The 17,425-nt window shown below is 38.2% G+C and overlaps 1 protein-coding gene across 4 annotated transcripts in view; it reads left to right on the forward strand.

Annotated features, from left to right (window-relative positions):
• The window catches only part of LOC122061948 (DNA-directed RNA polymerase III subunit 2), a 103,685-nt gene that overhangs the window by 46,160 nt on the left and 40,100 nt on the right, over positions 1 to 17,425 (forward strand). For 2 of the 4 annotated variants that reach the window (XR_006134758.1, XM_042625540.1), the window contains exons 23-34: positions 783 to 887; positions 993 to 1,073; positions 1,170 to 1,301; positions 1,457 to 1,501; positions 5,348 to 5,425; positions 5,723 to 5,862; positions 6,014 to 6,104; positions 14,196 to 14,320; positions 14,395 to 14,530; positions 14,623 to 14,753; positions 16,197 to 16,322; positions 16,413 to 16,468. Coding sequence is in view for 1 of the 4 variants with exons in the window: in XM_042625540.1 (XP_042481474.1) it covers positions 783 to 887; positions 993 to 1,073; positions 1,170 to 1,301; positions 1,457 to 1,501; positions 5,348 to 5,425; positions 5,723 to 5,862; positions 6,014 to 6,104; positions 14,196 to 14,320; positions 14,395 to 14,530; positions 14,623 to 14,753; positions 16,197 to 16,322; positions 16,413 to 16,468 (1,246 nt within the window). In the remaining 3 variants the exon portion in view is untranslated. The remainder of the gene's footprint in view (positions 1 to 782; positions 888 to 992; positions 1,074 to 1,169; positions 1,302 to 1,456; positions 1,502 to 5,347; positions 5,426 to 5,722; positions 5,863 to 6,013; positions 6,105 to 14,195; positions 14,321 to 14,394; positions 14,531 to 14,622; positions 14,754 to 16,196; positions 16,323 to 16,412; positions 16,469 to 17,425) is intronic. The other 2 variants (XR_006134759.1, XR_006134760.1) reach the window with 1 other exon arrangement.

The raw sequence follows: 17,425 nt of genomic DNA on the forward strand, positions 1-17,425 counted from the left end.
GGCTAACATCTGTACGGGTTTGGTGGTAGCCATACACGTGTACAAAGGTTGGTCAAAATCATTTTCCATTTTTCACAGGAGATACATCTATGTGATGAAAATCTTTTTCGTTTGGAAGAAAGGAAATATTCCACATGTCTCTGAGTATGATTGGTTAGAACTGTAAGTTTGATTCTCTAGGTTCTTTCTGCACGATTTTCTTCTTTCTTCTATTTAATTTTCATGGCTAATTTGTTGTCTGATCAAAAATCCATGTTACCAGTTGACTGTCCTACATTAAATTCCTTTACTCTCAATTTTGAAAACATTCTTCACTGTTGTAATGGACATCTTAAATTGTTAATGTTAAGATATGTGTCACGATAAGGGGGTTTGTCTCTGTCGTGGTTTGTTTTTATCTTTATCATTGGTTCTATTTTTCCTAGTTAGGCTAGACTTAGACTATTTAACATGTATTTCTTTTGCAGCAAGGACTTCTAGTCCTCTATTTGTAATTGAGCTTTATATGTATGTGATGAGGGGAACTGCCAAAGCTATTGGCTGTAATTCTTGACAGTCCCTTCTCCTCTTCTCCCAAAATCTCTCTCTCTCTTTGCTTCTCTCTCTTCTATTGCAGTTACCGGTTACAGATCCTGGTTTTTTACAGTTATTATGTTTCTTTTTTGAAAAAAAATATGCAGTGGCTAAAATTTGCTAGCACTGTATTAATTTACACTCATGTTCTCTATTGATTTTACTTGTGTAAAATCTTCCATGCTGACCTTGAATTAATTGTCTACCAGCGTTGTGTATATGTTGCGTCAGATGGTGGCCGTGTTTGTCGACCGCTTGTTATTGCTGATAAGGGCATATCTAGGATCAAGGAGCATCATATGAAGGAATTGAGGGTTTGTATACGTCACACTTTTCTAGAAAATTTGTAGCAATATATCTTATCCATCAACTTCTGTACTACTCCGAAGTCCAAACTGACTCACTTTGTCTTCTTAAAGGATGGTATTCGCACGTTTAATGATTTTTTACGTGAAGGACTGATTGAGTATCTTGATGTCAATGAGGAGAACAATGCTTTGGTTTGTAATTCTTTTATGGTTCCTTCTAACTTTCTTAGGTTTTTGGAGTCCTGCATTTTAGGTAATGACAGGTACTGCTCAATTTTTTGTTGACAGATTGCTTTATATGAAAGCGAGGCTGGATCAGAAACAAGTCATATAGAAATTGAGCCTTTCACGATCTTAGGCGTTTGTGCTGGATTGATCCCTTTTCCTCACCATAATCAATCACCAAGAAATACATATCAAGTTTGTCCTCTCTTCGTTTTTTCTTTTTTGGGGTTTGGGGGGGGGGGTTTGAGACTTGAGCGAGGGGTGGTGGTGTTTGGTATCACCATGTATTTCAGGAAACAGGAAGTTTTCATCTTAATTATATTTAACTACTGTGTTTTATTTTTAACCAGTGTGCCATGGGAAAACAAGCAATGGGAAATATTGCTTATAACCAGGTCAGTTCTCTTTTTCTTATATTACTTTGATCTGAAAATCCTTATTGACAATTGATCACTTTCCATTTCGTACAACTTAATTTAATTTTGTGTTATTAAAGTTATTGTTGCTGTGTGGTGGCATGGATATTGATCTGTGCATAGTTGTCAAGGCGTCACCTAGGCGTTGTCAATTCTTTCAATTTGATAGTTTCTTCAATTCCATGGATTATTACCTATTTGCACATATACATCGATAACGTCCAATCTTTAATACATAGAGTCCTATAAGCATATCTGAGTTGAAACAAACAGTGGGATCTCCAAAAGCTGGAGAACAAGGATTCTTATGAGAAAACATAAATAAACGAGCCTCCGCTTGTGCCTCCGAAGATGAAGGTACATGAACAGCCATTTGATCCCCATGTCTGCATTGAATCCCTTGTCCTTTTTGTTTGTTTCGAAAAAGCTATCAATAGTTCCGATGTTCTTTCTTTTTCTATTTACTATTTTCTGATGGAGATTGTATGGATCCATGAATTAACAAAAATGTGCAAAATCTCTATTTTGCCTCTGCCATTATACGAGTCTCTTCCTTTTTGCGTATAGCATCACCACTCCCTTTGGCAGCATCCACTAATAATGGCGACGCCTAGGCGTCCCAAGAGGCTCAGCCTGGAATGGCACCTTAGGCGCCTAGGTGCCTTGAATTTTACCCACCTTGATCATCTTGGTGCTATGATAACTGTGGATCTGTGGGCTGTAGTCTTGGTGGTAGTAGTAGTATCATTGTCAAGGCACCGCCTAGGCGTCCAAGGCCTCTCCAACACCTTGGGTTGCCTAGATGCTGTGACAACTATGAGTAGTAGTGTTATTTCGGTTTTGGTTTTTATAAAGTTTTTCTTTCAATCAAAAAAAAAAAAAAAAAAAAAAAAAAAAAAAAAAAACACACACACACACACACACACACACACACACACACACACACAAACACAAACACTATGAGTAGTAGTGTAATAGTGGTGGTAGTAATAGTTGTAGTAGGAGTAACAATAGTATGGTAGTCCAGTAGTTGTACTAATCATGGTGATGGCTGTTGTTCCAGTCTTAGCATAGTCATAGAGATGGTAAATAGTTGGAGTATTCGTTGCAGGAGTGAATAATAGCAGTAACAATGATAGTGGTAGTTACCATACTAGAAGTATGGTGGTGGTGGCGGTTGTGCCGTTGTGCTGGTAGCAGTAGTAGTACGGTTCCTAATTTCAGTCTCAACCAAACCGAAATGTGTCATCGATATCTGCAAAAAAGGTTTGAAATTTGGTCCATTTATCAGTTAAACTCGAAATGGCTATTTTGGTGGCCAAATAGTAGACTTTTCCTTTTAAACTCCTAGTGTCTATTTAAGCATGTTTACACACGTTGAATCATTAGATTGAAAATATCCCAAGTGGTAGTTTGGGTTTTATGACCGTAGGTTGCTAGTGTCCATAGCCTATTGTATCCTTTCCCTTGTATAGCCTATGTTACACATAATTTAGTTCTGTCACTGTATAACATATTACATTCAATAAAAACAATTGAAATATGCAATGGGAATGAATCGCCTAGGCGTAATGAAAAGTGGATAGCTATGTTTACATTATTAAGTTTACAACCATACAAATATATACCACGTACTTTTACGGGGAGCAATGAAGTAGTAGAGCTATACCCACCATGTTTGGAAATGGAGCTCTCCATATCCATTTTTCTCATTTAGACTCAGGCCTCCAAGTGTGCCGGACAAGCTTGTAATGTGTATATCTATGCTATCCTTCCCCTCATCTGGTCTGAACCATAGTTAAAATGATAACGAAGAAAAAAATAAAATGATTGGTACAGTATGTTTAAAACGATTAAAAAATTGAAGGGGACGGCCAAAAAATATGGTCTGACATTGAGACTCTGAGAGAACGAAAAAAAGAAAAAAAGGAAAAAAAAGTAAGAAAATTTAAGCAACACCCATATTTATTGGGAACATAGTTTTTGTGATAAATCTGAGCCTAATAAATTAGGAACTTTTAGAGGAGAAGAAGAGTAGATAGCCAAGAGAGATCTGTGCTGAACCACCATATATTCAGCCTAAAAATCAATCGTGGGTTGTTCCTCTTATTTATAATAATTTGTAGGGAAAGTAGGTGCAGGTACATGCCAGCGCACGGGCCAATAGAAGGGTGCCCTGGAGCATCTTCAGTGCATGGGCAGTACGGTCTTTCCACACCTGCTGTGCCTAGGGATAGACACAAGCAAGCGGGTAGCATTCTTTCTTCCTAATTTTTATAACATTCAATCATAGTCAAAATAGGAAACTTATAATCATTGTTAAAAATTGCACTGTGGGGGTACAAGTTAAGTCCCACGATAGGAGGAGTTTTCCCTCTATCGTGTTTGGTTAGTCATAGTCAGTTTAGGTTGTTAGTTATCTTGTTTGTCACGATTAGTCATTTTGGTATTTCGATCGAAATTTCAGTTGAAACCTTGTTAACCTGTTAAGTTGATAGCATTTTTGTTTTGACCATGGTTGAAATCGAGATAAACCATCGTAATTTGGTATGCCAACTGGAATTTCGAACTATCATTTAGATACCACTCTAGAAGAGCTAGAATTCTAACCTAGTGTCAGGAGACTCAGGACCTGCAGTCCAAGGGAAGTATTATTGGTAGTGGTTGTAGAGGAGAAATAGTAGCAGTTGGTAACTGTCGTAGTAGTGGTACTGTGATGATAACCGTAGTAATGGCAGTCTGCTTCTGGCCAAATATCTGCACTGACTGTTGTAAAAAGATTTACTAAGGCAAGAGTGTGGAGCACAATGGCCCTCATTAGTCATTGCAAGCTGTAAATGACTTGGATCCTGACGGGAGAACCTATTGACCCATGGCAAACTGAAACTGGGGAACAGCTGGTTTTATATCTGACTGCCACCATTCATTATCAAAGATGTTCTATTGGATTGAAAGAAAGTGTGGTCCTGTATAGTGACAGTTGGTCTGCAACATATCACCTCTTTCTTCTCCCGGAACTATTGAAGTCCTGTTTGTCTCCAACTCTAATTGCGAGTTACGTTGTGCGCAGGAGCCTTGACAATGGAACTACCATTGTTATTGTCTTAACGAACCTTGAAATAGAATTCCCCTCTCCTCCCAAGTTTCAGGTTTCTCAATACTCATTCGCTGATCTAATGACTTTATTTAACGGGAGATTTTACTTGAAAATATCTATGTTACATGGACCCTGCAATCTATGCTGAAGCATCTGTGCAGCTGTGCTGACACAACCTGGCACAGGTGCAGTTATGTGATCCTTATTGGATACTACCCTGATCTTTTGGACACAGATGAGGTGGAGAGAAGCAACTGGAGGACAAGAAACAAAGAAGAGGAAGATGGAGACAGTATTTTATGTTTTTCATTTAAAAACAAATAAAAAATAAAAATATAATGACTAAGATAGAGGAGGAAGAAGAGGAGGATGGGAATGAAGTCTACCTGCCATTGGTGCTTCGCAATCTCTCCTCAATCACTTGTAAGGACTAGCGGTATATAGGCGTCATATTTTTCATTCTAATTCTCCCTAATCCTTCTTCTCAAGCCTACCTCTAATAACTGACTAAATTGGTGTGCTTCCTTTTGTTTTATTTCTTCGAACATTACACCTCCCTCCCACTGGGGTTTTCAGATATACTGTGTTTAGAACCATTACATTCTTTCGGGAAATTGATTTAAAGTGAATAAGGGCAACATGGTGTTTTTTGTTTCATTGTAATTATTCAGTATATTCTCCATATTGTTTTCTTGTTAATTTATAAGTCGAAGTCTTTAATCTTGCAGCTTTGTCGGATGGACACATTACTTTACCTTTTAGTGTATCCGCAACGGCCATTACTGACAACAAGAACTATTGAGCTGGTTAGTATGCTCTTGTTATTTTTTTGGGTGAATAATTAATTGGTTACCAGGGGAAGAAGAGCGGAGGGAATATAAAAGCCCGTAGGGGAAGAAAAAACAAAATATACAACAACAAAGGGGAAGGGGCAACAGGCCCATCAGGGGGGTGGGGGAGAAGGGGAGGGGAGGATAGAGGGAGGGAGATCCTAGGAGGCAACAATGAACCATTTCCTTGGAGAATCACGAACCGATCGGCAGGGGAGCCTCTTATTATTATGTGATGCATAATCTGGGATTCATCTTACATTATGTTCTCAGGTAGGATATGATAAGCTTGGAGCTGGGCAAAATGCAACAGTTGCTGTAATGAGTTACAGTGGCTATGACATTGAGGATGCGATTGTGATGAACAAGTCCTCTCTTGATCGTGGTTTTGGTCGTTGTATTGTTATGAAGAAGTATTTAACAGCATGCCCTCAAAATTCTTTAATTTAGTTTCAGTTATAGTTGCATATTTCCCACTTTCAAAGTAGTTTACCTTCCCCCCACCCTCAAAGAAAGTAGCAAAGTTATGTCCTCTGCCTACCTTAATTGATTTTGGACAAACAGGTTGTCTGCGATCAATCAGAAGTACAGTAATGGCACATCAGATAGAATAATCAGACCTCAGAAAGTGGGGAGTGATGCAGAAAGAATGCAGGTAATATTATAATCAGACTCTCTCTCTCTCTCTCTCTCTCTCTCTCTCTCTCTCTCTCTCTCTGTGATTCTTAAGTGCGTAAGTGATTTGAGTGCAAGTCCCTGATTTTGCTAATTAGATGTATGGGTGTTCTTGGACCATATGGATCAGGGGATTGGGAAGTGACAGTTATAACTAAGTCTCTGGAATTAGGTGTTAGAGGGCAGTAGTTAGGTTTCTGGACCTGCTTGTCAGGCCTGAGCCTCCCCATTTAATACATGGGTATGGTTTGGGCATGCCCAAGCTGCCTCTCCCAACCTGTTTATAATTGGGCAGGTTCAGCCAGTGTGCTTAAAACTAAAATGTAAACTTAGCCTGGTTTTGTGTACAATAAACTGCTGTAATAGGATATGTGAACTTGGGGAATTGTGTAGGGAGGTTGGGCTTGTTCAGGTTTCTGCTGGAACTGAAATTTTAATGCTGGCCCTTACCAGCCAGAGTTAATAACAGCCTTTCTATTAATTGGGTAGGTTCAAGCGGGCTGGACTGAGAATTGCCATCCCTATTTGCGACCAGAGTCTAATGTGGTGGTTATTTTTTCTATTAACTTGTATTCTATATGAGTGTCTGAGAAATGCGTTTTAATGGGATTAATCTCACATCATTCAGGGAAAAAATCCAACCAGACTTGTGGTCTACCTGAGAGATTGCCAACTAGAATCTTCCCACTATAGCTAGCAGTTGGGACCATCTTATATTGATCCATGGGCTGTGTGACAGAACTACAGCTGACATGGTTCGGAGTGAAGTCCAAGGACAGTTCCACTCCAGAAGCACTGAACTCTGAACTCTGAACTCGTGTGAGGACCCTTTAATCATTGCATCCATAATTTTCACGACGTCTAGGTGACGCAAATGTGTTGAAAGGTCCTTGACACAAGGCAACCAAGATGACTAAGGTGCTCGCCTAGTAAACCAAGGCAACAAAGGCACCCAAAGTGCCTGAACACCTATGGCATCGCCTTGACAAGTATGATTACATCTACAACTTCATGTGGCATTAAGTGGTTAAATTGCACACTATATCAGGGTGTTGCGGCCATTTTGAGAAACATGCCAACACCCCCTCCCTTTTCAAAATACTATTGTTGCTTTTCTTTCTAAATAGTAGATGTTGCAACAAATGAAGTTCTCTTTCCACTTTTGAGAGCCTCATTCTATGGCTTCTTCCTGTGATCAGTATTATTATTGTGGAATTAGAAGTTTGATCGATGTTAATGATGACTCTGTGTATTGAGTGGGTTGTGACATGGTTCTGCTCACCAGCTTAGAACTTATGCACGAAGAGGAACTAGTTCTGGTAGTTTTAGAGGTCCCGACATCATTAGTTGAGTCAGGTTAAAGGTGATTTTGGGTTTGGGGAGTGCTTTCTTTAATCATTTTTGGCTTCTCATGTGCATTATCTGTTGTGCATGATGAAATTCTATTCAAAAGAGGGGGAGCAAGAATCATATGATGGCCATAAAACCAGTTATGGAGTAGAATGTTGGCAATCAAGCAACCAATACACATGGAGGATGAGCAATAGCTAACATGAAGATGTTAAGATTGACGAGTGTAAAGGCAGAATAGATTCATCGAGTGGACTCCAAGTAGTTGGGATGAGGCTTTATTGAATTGAACTGGCCTGTATCAACGTATCATGTGGTCTGCAAATTAGCCACCAGGGTAATGGAATCACTCAATGCCTCTTAGTTAGGCAACCATGTAGTTATGTCATGTGCTTGATTATCACAGGGAACCTTCTCCTCATGTATTGATACATGGTAAGCTGGATGGAAATGGTAATAGAGAGGGGGGGGGGGAGATTCAAGCAATGTCCTTCAGTGGATGGAAGATGGGAGTGATTTTAAGGATCGAATCTGATGGATCCGCTAGTAAGGTTGTTCACGACTTTGCAAAATAAGATGCTGCACAGCCTAGGTTATGTTTTGGGGATGATATTCCTACATAATTTTGATATCCGCCATTGTACTGGAATTGGAGCCATCTATGGTCTCTGATTGTTAGTACAATATCTTGTTGTTGACTAGTAATAGTCACGACTTCAGAAGGAAAACTACCTAGTCTTTTGAATGAAAAGATCCAAAGAATCACAGGTCTGCGGAAATCTTTGCTTCTTCCCCTAGATGTTCTAGGGGTGAGAAGAGGTATTCGGTTGGCTCTTAGAGAGACTTGGTGGTGGGATGAGGAGGTTCAGGCAGCCGTTAAGACTAAGAAAGACTGTTTTAAGACTTAGCAAAGAACTAAGGAGGTAGAAGATAAAAGAAATAAGGCTGCCAGAAATGAAGCAAGGAAGATGGTGGGGAAAGCAAGGGCGAAGAGATATGATGACTTATATAACAATTTGAACACAAAGGAAAGGGAAAATTGCAATTTATAATATAGCTGAATTACGAGAGCGGAATAGTAGAGATTTTTACCTTGTTAGATGTATTAAAAGAAGTGATGATGGTAGAGTACTAGTAAAGGATGAAGACATTCTGAAGAGATGGGATGAGCATTTTTGCGATGAGCTAAATGGAGACAGTTGGAGTAGAAGTGGCGTGGAAGAGAGTAATATCCTTCAAAACATCGCTCATCGTAGAGATATACGAAGGGTGGGAGAGATCAAGGTTAAAGAAGCCCTAAGAAAGATGAAAGTATGTAAGACACCTACACCTGATGAGGTCCAATTGAAGTGTGGAAGAGCTTGGGACTATGTGGAGTATCTTGGCTAACAAAGCTGTTTAACAATATTGTGAGCACAAGAAAAATGCCAGATGAATGGAGAAGTATCATTTGATTTAGGGGAGTACCTAGAAACTAAGGTCCACATACAGGCTGGTTAAGTATGTTACTAAGGTGTGTGAAACCCATGCAAGGACTGAAAGTAAGGGAATGGCAGCATCATACATGATCAATCATCAATATGTAGACTACTTTTAGTATATCCAATGAATATTTTTTAGCTTCAATTTATTATGGTTGCTACCACTTTTTATGTTGAACTTAAGTGGCAATATTCACCTGCAGAAGTTTTGAATGATAGAAAGTCAATTAAAGAACTTGCTATAATGCATATCAGTAACCTTTAGATAGATGGCAAGTTCAATTGTCTGTCTTGTTCAGTTGTTCTCTCAGTAGGTCATTGTTATCATCAAACATTGCCTTTTATTTTTATTTTCTTTAATTAGTAACATTTCTCGCGATACATGAAAAGAAAAAGATCTATCCTTTTAACAATATTCATTAAAAAATTCTTCCTTGCATTCGATCACAGGCTCACAGCCTTATAGGCTTTAAAGATACCAATTGCAAAAGAAAAGTCCTATTTTAGGAAATGAGGACTAACATTGAAAGGCATAAGAAAACAAAATAAGAAACTGATATTATTCCTAGAAGTTAAAAGGAACCAGATAAAAGACTGGCTTTCTGTCCAAGAAAGAAAACAGAAAAAAAAAAGGAAACAAGTTGCTGAAATCGATGGCTTCTCTTGGAGGTACAATTGTCTGGACAGCTGTAAATTGTAATCTTCTAGCAAAATCTCGGCAGAATCTCTGTTACAAGCTGGATTGATGGGGTCTTTCGGAATTCAAAATTAGCTCATTATCTGTGCTGGGTAATTGAACCAAAGGGCCATGATTTAATTACTGTTGAACCTGCCTCTGGGCATTGACTCGATGGTCTTCTAGCAGTGTGATATCCACGGAACTCATCGTCTGTCTATATGGAAACTAAGGAAGGTTGATCTCTGCAATGACGCCTCTAGTATGCATTAAGTCCACAGCCAACTAGGCTGATGTGTTCCAATCTACAAAAATAAAGGTGACATTCAGAGCCGCAACGACTATAGAGGTATAAAACTTGTCATACTATGAAATTATGGGTGAAATTATGGCTTTATGCCAAGTTTATCCATGACAGAAGCCATTTACCTACTATGCAGGCTTATAGAAAAATCTAGAGCCTACAAGAAGGATCTCCATTTGGTCTTCATAAACCTAGAGAAAGCCTATAGTATGAGTCTCGAGAGACTTTGTTTGGCATGTTTTGAGAACAGAAGGGTATCAAGTATCAATATGGATATAATTAAGGATGTGTATGAGGGTGTGGTGACTAGTGTGAAAACAGTGGGAGGTCAATGTAGTCAGTTTCCAATACAATTGGGTCACATCAAGGATCAACTTTAAGCCCTTATCTGCTTACGATTATTATATAGGAGTTAGCCAAAAACATTCAAGTGGAGGTTCTGTGATGTATGCTTTTTGCGGATGCGGATGTGGATGATATTGTTCTAGTAGATGAGATAGTATAAAGGATTAATGATAAGTTGGAGTTATAGAGATCTACCTTAGAGTCAAGATAAGTCGAACAAAGACGGAGCATATGCTGTGTAAATTTAGTCGCACAGGGATGGATAACGAAGTGGTGAAACTTGAGGAGAGAGAGATACCACAAAGAGACTATTTTAGATACCTAGGGTCAACCATAAACAAGGAAGGGGATATAGAAGATGATGTTTCTAACAAAATTAAGGTAGGATGGACGAAGTGGAGAGGTGCATCTGGAGTGTTGTGTGATCAACGTATTTCTCTAAAGCTTAAAGGAAAATTCTGTAGAACAAGACCAACTATAATGTATACGGTAGAATTCAAAAAGCGTAACATAGCTAGGTTGCGTGTTGCAGAGAGGAGGATGTTAAGATGGATGTGCGGCAAAATTGGGATAGATAGGGTAAGGAATGACTATGTTTGAGCTCATTTGGGAGTTGCCCCAATTAAGGACAAGCTGCAATAATGGCATTTAAGGTGGTGTGGCCATATTCAACGGAGGCCTTGGGATGCCCCAATAAGGAAGATTGATCAGATCCATATGGAAGGAGTTAAAAGAGTTAGGGGTAGGCCTAAAATGACCTTGATGATGTTGTAAAGAAAGACATGCAAAAGCTAGGACTAGACATTAGTATGATAGTTGAAAGGGTTGTTTAGAGGGCAAAGATTCATGTAGTCGATCACTTGTAGGTGGGGTGTTCTTGCGGTTTTTTTTTTAATTATTATTATTATCATTATTATTGTTGTTGTTGTTATTATTATTATTTATTTATTACCGTCTCATGGATCCGTGTAGCCCAACCGTATTTAGTTGGGAAAAAGGCTGAGTTTTTGTTCTTGGATGATTACAAGCTGATTCGAAATTGATGGAGGCCAATCCCTTGTCCAATTCCAGGTTCTTAAACCTTGGTAATAGTAGCTTTGGCGTTCACATTTTACTATCAATAAATCATTAGTCATCCCAGAGATGAAAAAATAAAAAATATTCCATTCATTTTAGAAAACCAAAAGGGATGCATAAACTGTACTTTCTTGATCCACACAATTTGATACTTTACTCGATAAAATTTTGTTACTATATTACAAAAAAAAAAAAAAATCTGCATACACCAAAAATGTTATTGTCGCTTCAAATGTGAGGAAGCAAATGAGTATTGGATTTTTTAAATGACAAATATGGTTCAAAATCCCACGAAATTTCGTGAAATGTTTTGGTTTCGTACTTTTGTCGAAACAAAATATAGTGTGATACTAAAAGAATACAAGATTTTGGTGCTGAAATTTCAACGATATTATCCTTTCAGAGAAATTCTGACTTAAATGATACTTCAACTTTAAAATAAATGGCATATTTCAGACTAAAATGGGTTAAAATTTCGACTCATTTTGTTGGTTTCACTATTTTTGACGAGAAACCTTGGAAAAACTGTGATATTTGTGAATTTTTTTACTAGTGTGGAACAAGTCTTTGGCCAGTAGAGAAATGTTGAGGTGACCGTAGTTAGTTTAATTTTTACCTTGGTCAAGTCTTATTTACCTTTGATGTATGACATTTTATAATTATGAAATGTTTTACTTTTTAAGGTTGTTTTAATTGAATTAGGTGTGTTCTAGTACTAAACTTTGTGTGGAATAGGCCATATTAGAGAATGTATACAACATCGTACAACGTATACTACCAGACCAGGGTCTAAGTGAAACTACCATTTTTTTTTTATTGGCTTGTAAATCTTAGGGTACCACTATGTTTAGAGGGCCTAAAATAGGGTTTTGTAGAAGTTTCGGGACTTGATTTGGCCAATTGGGCCTCAAAACCTTCCACTGAAACTTGCAACCGAAACCTTTGTGGCTTCAACCAAAATTTTTGTGTTTCGCAAAACATCTCAGATTCGAGCCTCGTAGAATCCATTGCTCAAAACCGAAGTCTTGACCATGCAACTCAACACAAAACCCAAGATTAATAATAAAAATTTACCGGACATTTTGACTAATGAATTCTAAGCACGGAAACGGGACTAGAACCTTTGCTAACTAGTTATATTCAAACTTTCACCATGAGATGGAGATTGGAGAAAGCTGGTGATAATTTCAATATTCTGGACTGAATATCGACTTGACAGTTGGACTGCGTGCCTTCGTAGTTTTGTTGGTCCTCACAATCCCATCAAGCGTCTTAAGGGTTTTGATGCAACCATACATGCATGGATCATATTGCCCACCTCATTGTCCTTATGGATTGTGTCAACCTTTAATTAGTTATGGTATATATTCAATTAATATTATTAACTATTCAGGTGGTTATGGTGGTAGGCTCTAAATGTTTATTTATGTTAGGATTTCGAAGCTTCCATAAACTATAAAGGTCAAACTTGCAATTAAGCGTTTGTTATGATGGTTCAAGAAGTCTTGATATGACAAACTCTTCTTTTTAATAGTACAAAGGATTTTCCAATGGTGCTGTACACTGATTTTTAATGACTTTTGTGTTAGTGGTGGGCTCTGTTATCGGCAATTGTATTATCCAATCAATTGTGCCACTTTGATATGTTTTCTATGGCACTGATGCCTACAACCTATAGGCTGTTGTGGAACAGATTGTTGAGTTCCCACCCATTTTTTCATTTGTTTGTAACCAGCATCTTTACTGATAGTTGTCATGGAGCCAAGGCAACCCCCCATGGTGGTGGCCTGGCGCCGAAGATAAGCTCTATATTGGACAAATGTCCCATCACAGGTATGTATACCAGTTTCAGTCATGTTTTCGTCGTCTTTATTGCCCCCCCCCCCCTTTTTTTTTTAATTACAGGAAAGGGTTCGGGGGCCTAGGTGGGAAAGGCCTGCCTTGGTCATCCCAAGGTGTCTTGTTGCCTATGCAGCACTTGGCAACACCTTGATCACTATGTTCTAACTCTTATTGTCTATCTCATGCTACTCGTTAAAGAAGTGAATTATCATTTTTCAATGATTTGGCAATTTTATGCATATCTTTTATCATGGTTTCTTTGTCAGAATGTTTTTTGAACTACACAGGAATGTACAGAAAAGGTTTGTCTCTCTGCTGGTATTTCTTTTATGAGCAACAACACAGCCATTTTTTCCCCCTTATTTATTTATTTATTTTTTGATAGAATAGAAAAATATATTGGCTTTTGGACAAAAAGCTGCTGAATTAAGAAGTATAGACATATGTATGGGGATATATCCGACAAAAACCCACCTACCTGCTGACCCTCTGTAGTCAAATTTACCTAACATAATACAATTGGATATTAGGCCCTATGACCTATGTCTTGGGTAGTTCATTTGCTAAGAAATTGGTGGTTCTTAGCTTACATGACGATCAGATGCTTCCATGTTTCATTGGGGAGCTATTGCTCTTCTGAACAGATGTGTCAACCTCCAAGGAGAATATATGTTGTCAGATAGCTATTTTTATTACCAGAGCTGAGCTACCCTCCAGCCTCCACCACAAGATGTGTGCCCATTGTCTTGTTGCATATTTGGATAGACAGTGGATATTTGCTTTAATTTCAGCTGTGTAGAGTTGACATGTACAACTGATCATAGAATATGGAGTAATATATTTCCTATTTGATCTCTAAATACTCCTATAGCATCCAACACTGGTTTCTGTCTTTGCATGCATCCTCTTTCCTTACGGTCTTTAGCAGTGGTCAGTTTAGCTAAAGATGCTTCTGTTGTTACCATAGTTGTCTAATACAAGCTTTTATGTGTACAGATACTTGATGATGATGGGCTCGCTGCTCCTGGGGAAATAATTAGAGCTCATGACGTCTATATCAACAAGGAGTCCCCTATCATTACAACAACCTCTGTTGCGTCTCCTACTGGATTAGCAGATAGGTGTGTAATTTCTTTTCTGGTGCAGATTCTTTTCAGTCATTATCTGTGTAGCTTATCATCTATGGAAATTTCAGTGCGTACAAGTCCACTAGGCAAACATATAAAGGTACTCCAGGGGAGACAACTGTAATTGATAGAGTGTCACTTTCCTCAGACAAGGATAATAATCTCTGTATAAAATTCTTAATCCGTCAAACTCGGAGACCGGAGGTAATTATTATTCTGTCAGCAAATTACTACTTCACTTTCATCTTGGGAATACTTTTCATTCGCCACCTTTTGTATTCATGTTTTTATTCCAGGTCGGTGATAAATTTAGCAGCCGACATGGGCAGAAGGGTGTTTGTGGCACGATTGTTCAACAAGAAGACTTTCCATTTTCTGAACGAGGAATATGCCCGGATTTGATTATGAATCCTCATGGATTCCCAAGGTAAAATTTCGCTTCTACTTTTCATATTGATCTGTATGGTATTATGTTCGAGTGTTTTTTTTTTTTGGATGAATAAATAATTCATTGCCAAGAGGAGAACAATATACAAGGGAAAAGACAAGGACAAGGCAACCCAGGGGACATTAGCAAAAGAGTGGGGAGGGAAGGGAAGGCTTAAGCCAACAAGGAAAAGGCAACCCAGGGGACATTAGCAAAAGAATCAAAGACTAAACATCACAAACTAGGGACAACGAAAGAAGGGGGGGGGGGGGGAAGCCATAATGCCATCAAGTTATGTTCGAGTGTTTGTGTAATGTGATCAGTGGAAAATTTGTGTGGTTTTCTTTGAAAGCATATGCTATCTCCAATGAACAGTTTACAATGGTTCAAATGATCTAAATAACTAGATGGTGTAGGAGCACTCCCTTGGACCTGACCAAACCTGTTTGAGACCCCCGACTGAGAACCTGATCCAAGTTTGGTAGTGGTTCCGTAGGATACTAGGAATTTATTTTAAATTCTTATAATATTATTATTGGAAGTTTTAGATAGAGTAGATACGTAGGAGTCCTATTTCAAGTTTTGTAGTTGCTTAGTTTCCTAGCTTGTTGGTAGGAATCTTTATTTTTCTTTAAATATTCTTGTAACTCGATTCATTGGACAGAATTGAATAGAATGAAAAGTTGAGTTTGAAATCTCATGGTTGTGAGTGTGGTGGTGTGGTTGGTGGCCTTCTTCTTCTTCTTTTCTCTTCCCCTGCGTGATTCTCTTCCTCTCCTTCGATTTCTTCTTCGTCTTAGTTGTAACAGTAGCCCACAATGGCTGGTATTGATCCCATACTTCCTATCAATCTTTCTTCTCTTCTCCTGCCTGCTAGATTCTGGAGTTGGTACCAAGACTTGGGTCAATTACTATTCATCACAATTCAATCTAATCCAGACTGAGTCAGCCAATCCTGGTTGATCCCCTAACTGATGCTGGCCGATCATGGCTAGAGTTAACTTGGGCCTGTATTGAGGCTGATCTGCATTGGCAATCCAAACAAGGAACATCTGCGGAAAATTCAGCCCACGAATGTTTTATGGGGATATCTGTGTGGTAATAATTTAATATCTTTTTCTAAATCATTACCTGAACGGTTTATGAGGATATCTGTGTGGAAATATGTTCATAGCTTAGTTAAATTCATTACCTGGCCTTTTAGACCTTGGAAAAGTTAGCAGTGGAATGAGAGGCAGCTGTTCTAGTTTTATCTGTTAGTTTGGGCTATCCTATGCCTGAAATTCTTGACACTTAATCGGTTTTTCATATTTACATTGCTTTGATCAAAGCATCTTTGATCTGCAAATGTCACCTTCAAAGTAGTAATGGATAAGAGGTCATGACGTTTCCAATATATGAAATTTTCCATTACTATGTTCATATTTTTCTTTTGATTACCAGTCGAATGACAATAGGCAAGATGATAGAGCTTCTTGGTGGCAAAGCCGGGGTTTCAAGTGGTAGATTCCATTATGGCAGTGCCTTTGGTGAACCTAGTGGCCATGCAGATAGAGTTGAAACCATAAGGTACTCTGTTCCTTCTTCCCTAGTAAACATCCGAAGTTATTCTTCATTAACGATATGCTTGACACTTTTTATTCATTTGTGTTTTGACAGTGAAACACTTGTGAAGCATGGCTTTAGCTACAGTGGCAAGGACTTCATCTATTCAGGTTTGCTACTTCTCTGAAAGCTTTAGACATCAAATACTCTGTAAAGGAATGTTGATTTCTGTTTTTAAAGATGAAAACCTCAAATTAGACACACAGGCCTCCAATGGCCTACCAATGACATTAAAGCTTCAGGCACCAAGAAAGCACATGGCTGGCAACTTTGTCCCAGAAGAAAAGAAGAAATAAGTACTAAAAACATGTGAGGATATAGTATATCCTCGCCAAACTGTAAAATTCTAAGCATCATTTGTAACATTGTAGTTGTAATGGTATTATTGTAGTAACATTTTAGAAGGTCTCCATCCAAATCTTTATGAGAAACTACAGAGATAATGCAGCAAATTTTGCAACACTTAAAAATTTCACATAAATAAGTCTATGGTGATAGAACTGCATTAGTATATGCTATTCAAGTGTTTTGTCTCTCTTGCAGCATTCTGTAAACCTTTAATAGGGACTCCTTTTTTCTTGATTCGAAGAACAGAAGAACAAATATAGTGGGAAGCTAATGTGCTTAATCCAATAAACAGTACATGGCACTTTGTATTTGAACAGTCTCCCCTAGGTATGGTTTAATGAACAGTGAATATGTGGCAGATTCATGGCTGAACCAACTTAAGCAGTTAGGCTGTCCAGACCAAGAACCAGACCAAAATTGGGATTTGGCCTTGTAGGATATTTTAGGATTTTATTAAATTATATTTTTGGGATTTTTTGTAATTTTTAATTATGAGTTTTAGATAGAGTTGGATAGTAGGAGATAGTTTCATATTTTGAGTTTCTTTCCTTGTTGAGTTAGTTTTCTAATAAGAGACAGTTCCTATTTGTAGGATTCTTTTCTTTTTTTCTTTATATAAGCTTGTAATCCCCCTTTTTTTTTTTGGATGAATAAATTAATTCATTACCAAGAGAGAAGAATATATGAGGGGGAGGAAAGAAAAAGGGGGGGGGGGGGGG

The sequence above is a fragment of the Macadamia integrifolia genome, chromosome 14, assembly GCF_013358625.1.
Source record: "Macadamia integrifolia cultivar HAES 741 chromosome 14, SCU_Mint_v3, whole genome shotgun sequence".
NCBI classification, from domain to species: Eukaryota; Viridiplantae; Streptophyta; class Magnoliopsida; order Proteales; family Proteaceae; genus Macadamia; species Macadamia integrifolia.